Source organism: Odontomachus brunneus, unplaced genomic scaffold (genome assembly GCF_010583005.1).
Source record: "Odontomachus brunneus isolate Ranch 3 - 2012 unplaced genomic scaffold, Obru_v1 Obru_scaffold_061, whole genome shotgun sequence".
NCBI classification, from domain to species: Eukaryota; Metazoa; Arthropoda; class Insecta; order Hymenoptera; family Formicidae; genus Odontomachus; species Odontomachus brunneus.
Window position 1 is genome coordinate 318,418 of NW_022639511.1, and position 14,731 is coordinate 333,148.

General features: G+C 36.5%; 1 protein-coding gene across 2 annotated transcripts in view; it reads right to left on the minus strand.

Annotated features, from left to right (window-relative positions):
- LOC116846137 (chondroitin sulfate synthase 1) overlaps positions 1–12,290 on the minus strand; it is a 17,301-nt gene extending 5,011 nt beyond the window's left edge. Inside the window, exons 1-5 of one of the 2 annotated variants that reach the window (XM_032819616.1) lie at positions 12,165–12,290; positions 11,259–11,341; positions 9,436–10,414; positions 630–770; positions 163–343 (exon numbers count right to left, since the gene is read on the minus strand). In XM_032819616.1, coding sequence (XP_032675507.1) covers positions 163–343; positions 630–770; positions 9,436–10,248 — 1,135 coding nt within the window. In that variant the 5' untranslated portion in view covers positions 10,249–10,414; positions 11,259–11,341; positions 12,165–12,290. Of the gene's footprint in view, positions 1–162; positions 344–629; positions 771–9,435; positions 10,415–11,258; positions 11,342–12,054; positions 12,106–12,164 lie in introns of those variants that run through there. The other variant, XM_032819617.1, reaches the window with a different exon arrangement.
- Between the last annotated feature and the right edge of the window lie 2,441 nt (positions 12,291–14,731).

The window sequence follows — 14,731 nt, forward strand, 5'->3', positions numbered from 1 at the left end:
AGAGAGAGAGAGAGAGAGAGAGAGGGAGGGAGGGAGGGAGGGAAAGGAATGATAATAAAGCGGAAACAGTAAAAACGTAAGTTTGCATGCGTATAGCATCACGAACGTCACTTAGATCGATTTCCATAGCCGGTTTGCGATATAACGGAAATGGGAGATCACCTAGCACATCCGTGTCGCCTGGGTAATTTTCGGAATTAGGATTGACCGGAAAAAGACATAGATCCTCTACTATTTCGTAATTTTTTAAGCTGTCCAGGTTAACTCCCAATTCCTGGGCCATCGTGTGAACGTCTCGATGTAGATGGATCCTCTCCTGCTGTAAGTCTTGTATTTGCAGCCCCTGAAATTAGGAAAAACGTATAATCACATGTCCCGCGTAACATTGCTAATAATATGCACGTAATATAATCACGATTTTCATATTAACAGTAATAGTAACAGCGTGACCAGACTTATTACTACTGCTACAGGCACAGAGAATCTCGAAGCGCTCCTTTTCACGTTATTCACGTGTACTCAAGTGCTCGTTACGTAACGGTTATTAAGTTATTTCACAGTTGCGGGCAAGTAATGGAACGGCTACTTTTTCATGCGTTTGTAGAGATTATCATACTTATTATACCAACCCTCATGTAATTGTGCAGCCTGTACATGTGAGGCGGACTTTTCACAGGATGCAAAGTAATGGCACGATGAACCTCTTTTTTCTTGAGATTTCCGGTGAACGCTTGGGTCCCGCTGCTGTTGTGATAAAGAATGGACTGCATCTGCGGCATCGTCGTGAACGTATCGTGAGTGTCGCTGATTTTGCGTGAGTGAGCAGTGCACAATTATTGCCGAAAAATCATTTCGTCCTTTCATTATACGACTGTCTTCCAATATGTGCTAGTTGTACGCTAATTATATCCTAATGAAACAGCATCTCTTTCTTGTGAGATTCCGCGACAGTTTTGAAATTTAATAGAATTTTCTCGAATCAATTGCCACACGCTTCAAGTGACGTGAATAATGAAAAAGTGAATAATGAAGAAGTAGACAAAATCTCTATTCTGCCAAAATTTATATAGTAATATACAATGAGACGTAAAACGGTTCAGACATAAAGAATTCGAGAGCGTAACCAATGATCCAATCCGAGAGAACTTATTTTTGACTAATTCGTTTTCTTATTGGACTATTGGACTGTATTCTGAAGTTCATCATGTCTAGACCGTTTTACGACCTACTGTATCTCCTTCATTTGACGATCTCCAATCGACTGGTACGACTAGTTCGACTGGTTCCGGCTCGCTTTCGGCTGAAATTAGCTTGAGCGCGACGAATTAAAATCTCTTGAATCGTATACTAGCTTAATCATCGTGACAATAGCATCGCGTCTGTCGATTTCGAGCAAGTCGCGTGTACTAGCACGCTCCGAATGTCTGAATGCACGCACGAGCGAGCCTCGGTAAATGGCAATTAGCACAAGCAGAAGCGGAGTTAAAGTACGAACTTCCTGCCTGTGCACTACGACCTATAATAATTACTATTAAGAACGTCGTATCGCGGCGTCTGGAGCGAGACGCCAAACCCGCGGAGCAAGTGCTAATCAGCACTGTTCAACTGGGTGTGGTGGTTTCTTATTTCGCAGTATTACAGCTGCGTTTCTCGATGGCCGGCGACATGCGTCTCAGAGTGCCGTTCAGAGTGATGCTCGTGCGACAGTTATCGAAGTGTTGTAAAAAAAATTAAAATCTTGCCTTTAGAACCCCAATGAAATTTTAAACTTTTTTAACTCTTCTTCGGCTGATATGTAAAAATAGAAACTAAGATAAAACCTATAAATATTTCGAGTATCCCCACCACGATTGTAGAACTTCAGCACGCAACTTTACTTCTTTTTCACTTGAGTTTTACGACGGAAAATTCACAAATTTCTTTTGGGACATAAGTGAGAATTTTACTTGACTTTGAATTTCTTTCATTTCTTCTTTTACTACACGGAAAAAGAACTTCAGGTAATAGGATTAGACAGAAACTCGCTGACGAGAAACAATATTTCTGTTATTGTGACCAAAAACATTTGTCTGAGCGCATTCAGCTGTATTGAAATTCGCTTGAGGTAAACGAGAGTAATTAACTGATAAGTAAAAACCTCCAACGGGAATCTTTCTGTCCCAACAACCGAGTCTTCCATCTGATCCCCAAATAACAGAAAATTCAGCTACACTAATGAAGTTACTTTTTTCTCATGTGTGAGCATTTCATATGTGTCTCCGCTTCGAATTACACTTCTGTAATAACAATCCTTCTTCTACTGTTTCCATGGTTTGCTAAGCTATTTCGTCGAATATAAAAGCGACTTGATATTCCGTTCGGGTGACTTGAGATTTCGCGTCGCCACCAAGGGACACCAATTCCTCCGGGATTAATGTGCAATATCGCAGCGAGTTTATTGATCCTCCCGGCGAAATAGACGCTATGAGACACTACGCGTGACCCACTGGCGAGATCGTAATTCCCTTATCGAATCTCAAGAGCGCGCCCTGGTTAATCAATCAATCAATTACGCTGCGCACTGAATGTGCAAAAATGACCGGCGGCAAACACGGTGCAAGCGTTGCATGCCGCATGAATGATTGTTAAGTGTTTCGACCTTACGTCGAGTGCTAAGACGAGAATGAATGGTCTAGCCAGTAGGTTAGCAGGGTACGATTTGTTCGGACCTAACGAGTAACATCCTCATCCGTGCACTTTACCTTTTGTCCGTTGCGACTGTAATATCAACGTATATCATCAGGAGTCGTACGCATCCACGCAAGTACACTAAGCTTCAATCAAACCTCAGTGTTTACTACACACCAAAACTCTGTCATCGATCTATCTGATCGGCTTTGTCTTTGGAGATAACATGATACAACATGACACGATATATAGCTGTAGTTATGTAAGACTGATCTAACCAACGGAATTATGATTTTCGAGTCTTTGTTTTTTATCGATGGATAAATCCATATGTCCTTCTACATAAAACAAATAAAAATCCAAGCTTTGTGGACGCTTAAAATTTATTGAAAAGACATATTTTTAACACATTTTTTAAGGGTTTTTTGTCAATGCTTACCAATGAATAAAGAAAAAAATTGGCCATGCTTAACTAAAACGGCCGAAATTTATACTATAATTGAAATTTATGCTATAATTGTAAATATTCGCATCATTTTTAACAATTGGATTATTTATTATATAATCACATTCACTCTCAGCTGTAACACTTGCATATGCTACGCATGTTTTGAACGATTGCGAAGAACCTCAGTGCTATTTGTATTTTACAAATTGTGTATAAAACTTCCATCTTCATTTTTTTCGAGATATACTTCACGTGGATTGGATCATTTTCACGTAACTACAGCCACATATGGGAGATTGCCAAAATAACAGGTCAGCCGAATCAATCACGATCATAATGTACTACGCGCAATATCCAAATATGATGTGAACAAATGGAGAGACCGAGGCAAGTTTCGGCCTGAGGCAAATGTTAAGGCTTTATTGAAGCTTGGTGAGGCCAATCATGCGGTTTCTCTAGTCTTATTTGAAAATTTGTACCACGCACTCCGTTTACGGCTCCCGCGTCAATTCTATCCAATTATCATGATGTACGCTTCGAAGATTTAAGCACTCCGTGGCACAAATTGTTACTTAAGCGGTACGATCTAATGCGGCCGAGTGCAAGATGGAGAAGAATAGCTCGATTTGACCATTGGGTTAGAGTACAGGGTACGATTTACTTATTTAACGACTAACATCCTCATCTCGGCGCGTTGTATCTTCCAACCTCTAATACGACGGTGATCTACCTGATGCCGAGCACGTATAGCTCGAACAAAATTTAAATCGTTAACTTGTCTATCGCATTAGGCCCGCGATCTTCTTATGCGACCGTTGCTCCGTAATTCCTGATCAAGTTACTCGCGTAATCTCAATTGTCGGAACGAGGAGATTTGAGATTTAGATAATTTGATCATGGATGGCAGTTTGTGTTTATTTTGACATGCATCTAAATATAACGTTTTTATCATCGTGAGATGCTGAGATAATAGGTAGGCACACACAGAAAAATATAATTCTATTGTTAAGAAAAGTGATTTATTTTCCTTCTCTGAAGTAATGATTACCTTCAACAAAGAGAAAAATGTTCTCGTGATAATAGTCAAGATATATGTACATGCATGTCTAAAGATATAAGTGTTGGTCTACAATTTCGCTTTAAACTTTAAGTCGTAAGTAACTGATCAATCGATTATTCTTGAGACGTAAGGAGAATAATTGACTGTGGTTAGTCAGTTGCTTAGAACTTAAAGCCTAAAGCAAGATTGTAGACCGACACTAAGATATTTTAAAGACATCTTACGTAAGACATTACCAAAAATCGTCTAAAAGACGTCTTATTTCAAATGTCTTTTAGACATTTCCCCAAAAGACATCTTAAAAATGTTTTAAAAATATCTTATTTCAGACACGGAAAAAAAGATTTGCTAATATATGGACAACTAAAAATATTAACTGCAGGAGCAAATTTTTTTGCTTTCATAGTAAAAGTTTATTTAGTTGTGATAGCTAAAAGATTTGCTAATATATATATTATATATTATATTAGATAGCTAATATATATATTAGCAAGTCTTTTAGTTATCACAACTAAATAACTTTTACTATGAAAGTAAGAAAATTTGCTCCCGCAGTTAATATTTTTAGTTGTCCATATATTAGCAAATCTTTTTTTTCCGTGAATATCTTTAAGATGTTATCAAAAAACGTCTTAAAGACGTTTGAAAAAAAACATTTTAGAGACGATTTAAAGACGTCTTATTTCAGACGTCTTTATGACATCTATTGAATAACATTTTTAAGGCTATATATGACTGTTTATATTACCGACTATGAAATTTACACGATGTTGCTATGGAAAACATTATAATGACTTAGTCTTTGTGAGCGTTATGTATGTGAGGCATGTCAAAATTTTGTAGAAGTTATTAAACTGTTAATTTTTATAATTTGGTCAATTTATTTTTAAATTGCAGTGACGAATGCTTTAAATTTTGTGTCGATGGCGATTGCTCGCTCGCGATTATATTTAAGAGATCACTTTAAAAAACAAGCAAAAACAGCTCACATTAAAACTGTAATAAAATTCTGTGATTTAAAAAAAAAATAGAGAAAAAACGATAGAATCTCTAGCAACACATATTAGTTGGCCAACAATTGGCTGTTGTAGATTCTACATCGGCTTCTATAGATTCAACATTAGTTCAATATTTTGTATTGCTCGGGAAAACTCGTGACGCGAGTTTTGGCGCACCGCGCCGAGACGTAAGAGCAACGATACAAGCACGGGCGCTTATCTTTCCCCTCGCCGCGCGCCGCTTACCGTTTCTTAACCAACTGAACCGCGTTAATACCCAATTTCTTCACCTCTAGTGAACTTTATCTATCAATTATCCCATTAAAATTGACCAATCGTATTTATAGTTGGCAAGAATTAATCAATCACAGTTAACATTTAACCGATAAATAAAGTTAATCGAAGAAATTAAGCATACGTCTCGAGCGATTTCAGCGGCTCGAGCGCTCCTCTCTTTTTCCAAATTTCCTAAAACTAATTTCTCGAAAACTATTGCGAATATGGCAAAACGGTACTTTCTTGCTCCTCTCAATCCGTTTTACACTCTCGCGAAGCTTGAGAATAGTGATCTGAGACACCTTATACAAAACTTTGAGAAAAGAGTTGGTTCGGCTCTGTGTAGTAAGCAACTGGATTTCTATTTTAATTTTGTATTCTTTTGGTTGAAATACTGAATTTGGACTAGGACTCAGAATGTCTTTTGAATATATTTGATAAACTAGTGATAGATTTGCGGAGATATAAATTTAGGGTACAGCGGGGTAATTTGGATAGTGGGGTAATTTAGATAATATTAAGCGTTTGCGACAATTTCAGAAAAATATAAGACGCCATGTTTTATGTTTGAGGTTAGCAGTAAAGAAGATACTGGTCTACATATTCATACAAGTTTCAAAGAATATTTGTGAATCTGAAGGTCTGTGGAATATTTTATATTAAGTAGGATATATAGAAAACTTCTGTTACTGCAGTTTCTGTTGTTATTGCAGTTTATAAGAATATATTCTGCTAGCTTAAGTTTTTATAAAATCTACGTAAAAGCTATGATAACAATATAACCTAAAAATGTTTCCCGCATGTATTAGCGATCACCACGTCGACTAGTAATGCATTTTGTTGAGTTATGATAGTACTATATTACAATATTTTTATATGGCGTACGGGGTAATTTGGATATATTTTTATGGGGCAATTTGGATAACGCACTCAGTTCCCTATATGTATATTTCAATTGTTTTAAGACACATTTCGTTATTTTAAATAGTGAGACATTATGAAAAAAGGATACTCGACTAAATTGGAACAAAGAAAGTATGAAGCAATGGTATCATGAGCAATACGTTGAAGCCAAAGGAAAAAACAGTTCATTTGTGGCCCTCGTATATGAATTTTTTATGTAACACTAATATGACTATTTTTTTCTCTTATTAATTGTCTTAATTTTTGTTTAATTTTGTTTTAAAAGTGAAATTTAATATAAAAAACACAATAGATAAATATAATGTTTTGCTTTTATTATAATATTATAATGTTCATTATAATTATTGTTAATTATTATGTTAATATAATTATAATTATAATGTTAATTTTAGTTAATGTTAGTTTATTTATGTTTATTGTATTTAAAATATTATATGGGACTAACATGATTACTTTGACTTTTTAATTTGTATTCAATTTTATTACACGTTTTTCTAATTTATGTTCAATTTGATTTGAAAAATATAATAAAATGTTCAAAAAACAACATTTAAATACATGATTTAGTTTTTGTTATTAATGTTCATTTTTAATGTTATTCAAATTACCCTTTAAGATATCCGAGTTGCCCCTCAAAATTGATCCTTATTAAAATTGTAGAGGTAAATTGGATAATGGCATTTCGTCTTAAGATTTAAAGAGTAATTTCTCATATATTGGGTAAATACTCCTTAAACATGTGAGTTTCCTGTTACATATTCAATGTAAGGATAAAATTATTATTTCTCGAGAAATTGTTCAAAAAATTTGAAATTATCCAAATTATCCCGCTTTATAAATGCCGCTTATATGAAATGTTTAAAATAAGTAATATTTCTTTTAATCCATTAACGCTCAAATGTAGTGAAATTTTACATTGATTTGAGCCATTTATTTTACTACGGAAATGAGGTCTGTTGTTTATAAAGAGTACCATTCCTACTAATTTCGATATCGCTTTATCAAATAGCATTGAAAAAATTTTTTAAAAAATTGCAATTTATGCAAAATTTTTGCAAAATAAAATAAAAAACGCATATTTTTAGGACTAATTTTTCTTCTTCCGCTATTTTCTCCATAAAAACGTGTTAGTATCGCTCGAGAAAATGTCTAAAACGTGTTCTCGACACTTTAACTTAAAAAATATGCCATAGGTATTTTTTTCAACAAACATGGCGATACCAAAATGACGATCGATTTGAAGCGTTTAATTAAAATTTTCGTTTATATTTAGTTATCGAAATTGTTTTAGGATCAATATTATTACAAAATTAGTAATTTATATAGTAATTACATAGTAAAACAATTTTAATAACCAAATATAAACGAAAATTCGAATTAAACGCTTCAAATTGACCGCCATATTTATTGCAAAAAATACCCATGGCATATTTTTAAAGTTAAAGTGTCGGGAACACGTTTTAGACACTTTCCTGAGCGATACTAACACGTTTTTATGAAGAAAATAGCGGAAGAAGAAAAAATTTGCCCTAAAAACATGCGTTTTTTTATTTTATTTTGCAAAAATTTTGCATAAATTGCAATTTTTTTTAAATTTTCTCAACGCTATTCGATAGAGCAACATCGAAATTGGTAAGAATAGTACACTTTATAAACAACAGACCTCATTTCCGTAGTAAAATAAATGGCTTAAATCAACGTAAAATTTCAGCACATTTGGACGTTAATAGGTTAATGCAGTATGCATTGTTCTGTATGCAGAATCGCGAGATCTTAAGATTGAGGCATACTCAAAGAAAAGATGTGACGATGACAACTATATAAGTGTGAACTATGCGAGTTTTGTATGTAGAATTAATGTATATTATAAATTACTTTGTGGTTATTGCAGCTAAAGTCGGATGGTCGGATGGTTAAGAGAACTGCATAATTACAATGGACGGATTCAGCAGAAAAAGCGCTCAGTAAGCAATCAGCGATTATTGGTTTTTACTGTTAAATCCCTAAATCTAGACTAATTACATTGACAAATTACTCAACTATTATACAACTGTTGAATCTGCTGAGTGCAGCTAATATAGTTCAACTTCAATCGTACTAATTACAAAATAGGTAAGTAATATACATTAAAATTCTACATACAAAATACATAGAAAACTCGTACAGTTGTCACCTATATAGCTGCCACCACCACGTCTTTTCCTCTGAATGTAGGAGCGTGTGTAACGTCGAATAAACCAACGGCTAATCTGCCGTGCATATGTGTTAATCAACAAATCGTCACACGCCACGCGCGTCCCCGCGACATACACACTTTCACACGCACGATACAGTTTCGGCGACAAACAGAAGGAAAAAAGGACAATCTTAAAATAATTTCGAGATCACGTAGATTGCGGAATGTGTGAAAGAGTAACACTATTCCCGGAATTCCGAAAGTGAAGGAAAATATCATAGTTACGAATGCGTAGATAGTAATAATAATGACTACCGTAATGAGATTATACGTAATTATCGTATAAAAAATCAAAAGGCAAAAGCGCAAAATACGCGGTAAGTTAAGAAGCGACCTTGCATCCATCGGTTTCACGTTGCATATAGATGGAATATCACAGTCGTATGCTATCGTTTCATTAAAGGCGCGTTATCTCATTCCTGATCCAAGTAGCCTCTCGTTAAGCACGCGCGAGATCAAGGTGGGGAATAACGTTTTGGCAATCAACAAGGTGGATATATTTAACGTGTGTTTTCGTTGTTTTACGATAAGATAAAATTCGAGTTACTTATCTACGCGCAACGTGTCGTACCTGCTTCACGACGACAAAACTGAACGAATCGATAGGTTGCGAGCACTCCTCTGCGCAGCAAGGAGAAAAAGCGAGAGATTATCGGGGATGAAACTTTCATGAGACAGGAAAGCCGCCTTCTCCCTCTGTCTCGCTATTCTTAGCCGCACACTTGTGAATGAAAATGCTCCGTTTATTTCTTACATCCGGCATGATCGCGCATCTGCTTGAGCACCGCTCCTTCTTGTTCGTACAATGATCGAGAATAAAAGTTACCTCATAGCTCCAAGTGCAGGGAATCCCCGCGTACTTCTTCACGCATCTGCCCAGTTCGACGTCTTCATGCGTAGTGTACAAGTGACGCAGACAGTATTTGATGTGCGGCACGATCTTCCTCAGTGTTTCCCTGGACAGCACGACCCCCGGACCACCCATGCAGAAATTCTCGTCGTAGTCCAGCGATAGCAAGCCGAACTCCTCCGAGTTCCCCCTGCCGGCCTGGCCGATGTACATTGCTCTTCTGGAATCGACGGATCTTAGCAGCCTCTCCAGCCGATCGGTTCTCACGTACACGTCGTCGTCCGCCCGCAGGAACCACTCGAAGCGATCACCGAAATTGCTCCACATGTATTGCAGCATCATAAAGGACTTTTTCTGCGGCGGATAGGTGTCGTCCACCCGCGGGAGTGGCACCAGCGGCAAATCCGGGCAGTTTTCCGGGACGGTGGAGGATTCCGACGAAAAAAAAGCTATCTTGCCGGGTAACTCCTTGCCCCAGGTCTCGTAGACGGCTTTAGCTCGCGTGTCCAGGTACTTCTGAGCCGTCATCACGCCCACGAACACGAGACTCGAGGTCGAGCTGTTGATTCGCTCGTCGTCCTTCAGCTCCGGCATGTTTTGAGCCGACGCTCGCGGCGGCGACCGCACGCCAGGCATGGAAGTCCACATGGCGACCTGCTGTTGCTGATTGGAAACGATCAGACGGTAGCTGAGTACGAGGAAACCCAGAAGTAAGCCCACGAAGAGGCCCAGAAAGGCGCTGCCCAGTCCACGCCGTTTACGCATCACTGGATACGTCACCTCTCCCATTTGTGCTTTTCTTCAGGGGTTCCTGGGTCTTCGGTCATCTTCGTCATGATGTCTGCGATTATCGGCTCGACTGTAGCAATTAGCTCCGTCAGAAGATTTTCTCCGGTCAATCCCATCGCTTCGCCTTCTGCTAAAACGGAGAGACTATCTTCGAGGTGCGGAAAGCCTGCGAACGAAATCCTGTTTTGTATTATTCTGGTCGACAAAACTTCGGAAACGAAACCGTAAAATATATTAATTCGTGCCTTTTTTGACAAAACTTCGGAAACCGTAAAATACATTAATTCGTGCCTCGTGACGTTTCAACTCGTGATATAAAAAGTATCGATTGTGTGTTATTATATTGAGAAAATATTGTAATTTCTTTTTCATATACATTTAAAAAAATTTTTCTATATACTTTAATATACTTATAACTATATACTTTAATAGTAGATTGCCAGTAAGATCTATCTCTTGCTAAGGAACAGTAAATTTCGCCAAAAACAGCGAATATTTTAATAGTAATACATTTCAGTTCCTAAAATATAAGTAGCACACGTGAAATGAAAAGATCATGAATTATTGCAGAATGTTAATCTATTCCTCAGTTACAAAGTTCTGTAGTAATTTTTGCCATAAAATTCTCTCAATGTGTCACATATTTTTTAGATTTGACGTAAGACCGTAAGAAATCTTTCTCGGAAGACGGTTTTTTCGCGGAAGCGAAAACGACAGATTGCCTTCAGAAATAACAGAGATGTGTTTGAGGTCTTAAACAAATCTATCAGTGGTTGGACCTTGATCCGCGTGTTATTCGTAAAACAAACTTTGGTCGCTTAGCTTCGCTTCGCGAAACTGCCTTTGCATCGACTATAGTCACGCAGCATTTTACGAGAGAAACTCGAATATAGCTATTCTCACGAATCGTTGGATCATCAATAATGAATATTCATTATCGGTATTTGGGAAGAATCTTTAAACATATAAGTAGCAGATTCAAATCCCGCGAGATTTGATGATTAACTCACGGCAAATTCTTCCTTTAAAGCGACGAAGAACGCCATGTCGTCCCGTGGCAGCGGTCCCAGGATGAATGCGTACGTCGGGAAATCTGGGAACAAAGCGAATTACGAACTGTACGTTGCAATATCACCGAAATGTTGACAGGTTTCGATATGCGCGATTTGGGGGGATCGAGGTCGCGCGCGAGTTAAGCAATAAGGACTCGAACCGCCGACATAAGCAATTAATACTCAGTCATTTTTCATCACCAAACATTGCCTATAACGAACGTCTTATTATAATATCAATTGCGGAAAAAATGTACATCAGTTTATTGTAATTTGATCTAATGATGCGAATTAATTATCTTTTTAGGTAGCACTCTCTCGCGTGGCATTTCTCAGCTTAAAAATTTGATAAACATCTGTTTCATAATTAATGGTGAGATAAAATCGTGATTGCCGATTCTCCGACAGTAATTACATTTGTACTAAGAAAAAATAGGTCTAAAGAATAAAAGACATTTATTCGATGAATATTATAATAACATATTCATTTAATCTTTATATTCACTTAAATTTAAATTCTTTTATTTTTTCTTTTATTTTTTAAAATTCTATTTTCTTATAAACAAAATTTATTATGTGGCTCAAGATTTGAACAAATCATAAATTATAAAAAGTACTAAAAGAGCCTAATATTACGTATGTTATACACTATAATTAAATCTTAATACACATAAACGTTTCGATTAAATGATGTGATTCTCCTTATAAACTCAATATCGCTATGGTCAAAGAATATAAATGGTTGTTCTTATACAGTTGTTTGGTGGAATCTCCGACGTATCTCGTTGTTCCTAAGTTGTGTGGGAATACGATAATAAAACTCATACACAAATAATAGCACCGCATTACAAATAATTCGCTCACCAAGGAAATGAAAAGAGATATCCTCCAGTCCAGCAGTCCAAACCAGTCGAATATAGAGACGTTGAATAATATTTACTTTCTGCTATTTGATTTGGTCCGTGATAGACAATCATGATGCCTGACTATATTTCTTGTCTTATTTACATTCCTATTTTTTCTTCCTCGTGACATAAGGCTTAATACCGTTTATGTTTTCGTTTACTAGTTAGAGTTGCCTTTATAAGTCATATGTTTGAAATTGTATGCACACTTCAATAAAGACTATTACTTATTATAAGTATTTTTAAAGCCTGTTATTTTTGGATTGCTCGATTGGAGAATATCTTTTCATTTTTTTGGTGAGCGAATTATTTGTAATACGGTACTATTATTTGTGTATAAGTTTCATTATCGTGTTTCCACACAGCTTAAGAACAACGAGATATGCGTCGGAGATTCCACCAAAAATAGCTATATAATATATAGCGACATTGACTTTATATTGAGGAAGACCACATCATTTGGTCGAAACATTTATATATATTATTATTATTAAGATTTAATTATAGCGTATAATATATGCAACATTAAGTTCTTTTTTCATTAGTCCTTTTTTATAATTTATGATCTATTTTCTTATTTTTTATTTAAAATCTTTTTTTTTAATTCTATTATTTAAATAAATATAGTTGCTTTCATGAAAAGCCAAGGTTTTAAGAAAATGTATACTTTTTTGTAGGAATACAGAATGACAGTGTTCGGTGTTTGATTATCATTAGACTTTTTTGCCACGCGAATTAATTTATTGCATTGGAATATTATTTACCGAGATTCGACAATAGGCAACACTCTTCTCTCGGACTGCTGCCTCAGCCAGAGAATATCAACGCTCTTTTCTTTTCGCAATAACGTTAATGAGACGACAAAAATATTTTCGTCTTTTACTTGCTCGTCGACTTCCGATCCAATGTCTCTTCGTTAGTTTTTTACAACATGCTATTTGTTTGGTTTCAAAAACACATGATACAAATATAGCAATAATAACAATAAGCGAAATACGTCGAGAATATAAAACATATAAAATGACGTAAATATACATGTACAATACGCGCGATCAAAACAGATAAATAAAGACAAAAACTATTCGGCAACGTAGCAATTATATTTAACGGCCACGTTCAAATTTGAGGATACACACGACACTTTCATTTAAAAAATATTTTTTCTCAGTATAAAAAATATTTATATTAAAAGTGTAAAAAATATGTATATTAGTATAGGTAAGTATTAATATCGCGCCACGCGTTATTAATATCCACGAAAATATTTCAAGAAAATATATTTTATTTCTTATAGACATATTTTCTCTCAGTGTATATCTCAATTTTTTTGTAGATGAAATTATCGCTACTTAATATCTTTCAAATAAGATTTTAATATGTTAACGTTAATACGCTGGCTAATATTTAAAGGGTCGCACGATCATTTCAAGGACAGAATCGTTCGAACGGAAGAACTGCTAATTTTTAATGAGATATTGCGACAATTTGCGGGCGACATTGCGGGTTTAAAAGATATTTCTGCACGATCGGTGCTTAATGCCCGGCCATGTGACAGCTGTGATAATGAGAATGGGAACAAAGCGAGCACTGTGTATATACGTAGAAAGTCGTGAAATATATGGCAAACGCGGGACGCAGTGCGCTCAGAAAGGAGAACCCGACGCCGTTACGAGTTTTTCTTACAGCGAATTAACCGTACGGTTCTGTTATTTTCCCGATCGCACGCAGGAATGCACGTCCCGCTTGCAAATCCGTAACGGATCACTCGCGTCTTTCTGTTTCATCTATCTGCGATTAATAATAATCGATTTTATCCGCGCTCACCACGGCAGAACTAACGCGTTCCGATCGCGCGATTTTTCCACCTGCGCCATACAGTGGTGTACGCGGCGTGAGCTTTGCCAAATGTATGTCAGTGAAAGATCTTTCCGCATCTTTAAGCAAACATTTGTACGGCAAATGTTTCGTGTTACATCTCTGAATATGAGTCGAGTTCTGCACGGTTCTTCCACACAGAATTGACGATGGCTCTTGGTTTCGCACATCCTTCCTAAAATCGTGTCCACGTCGTTATCTTTGATTTATTTCGCCTAAATCAGCGTGGACAAAGACTCGACCGTTGCTGGAACCGGTTCTCGGATCAGTTGACACGCGTATAAGCACACGGCGGCAAAGTAATATCGAGTAATAACGTGAGATTTTCAGCAAAACTCAATAAACGAATCTTTCCGGTTCACGGAGTCTTCGATTCACTGTGACACAATCTTTTTCGTAACACAATTAGGCAATTTTTCAAGCCGCTACGTAAACGCCTAAATAATTCTTCGCTGGAACGCCACAATGAGAATCGATAGCGATTATTGATATACACCGATTCTCGAAAATCATCGTAATACAGTTACACAATCGGACAGATAATTAAATTCGCGTAACAACACACGCCCTACTAATCCATTATTTATAAGATCGCGTCGATTGTGTTTGAGCAATTTTCGCACGCCCGCTTCCTTTCTCACACGTTGCACA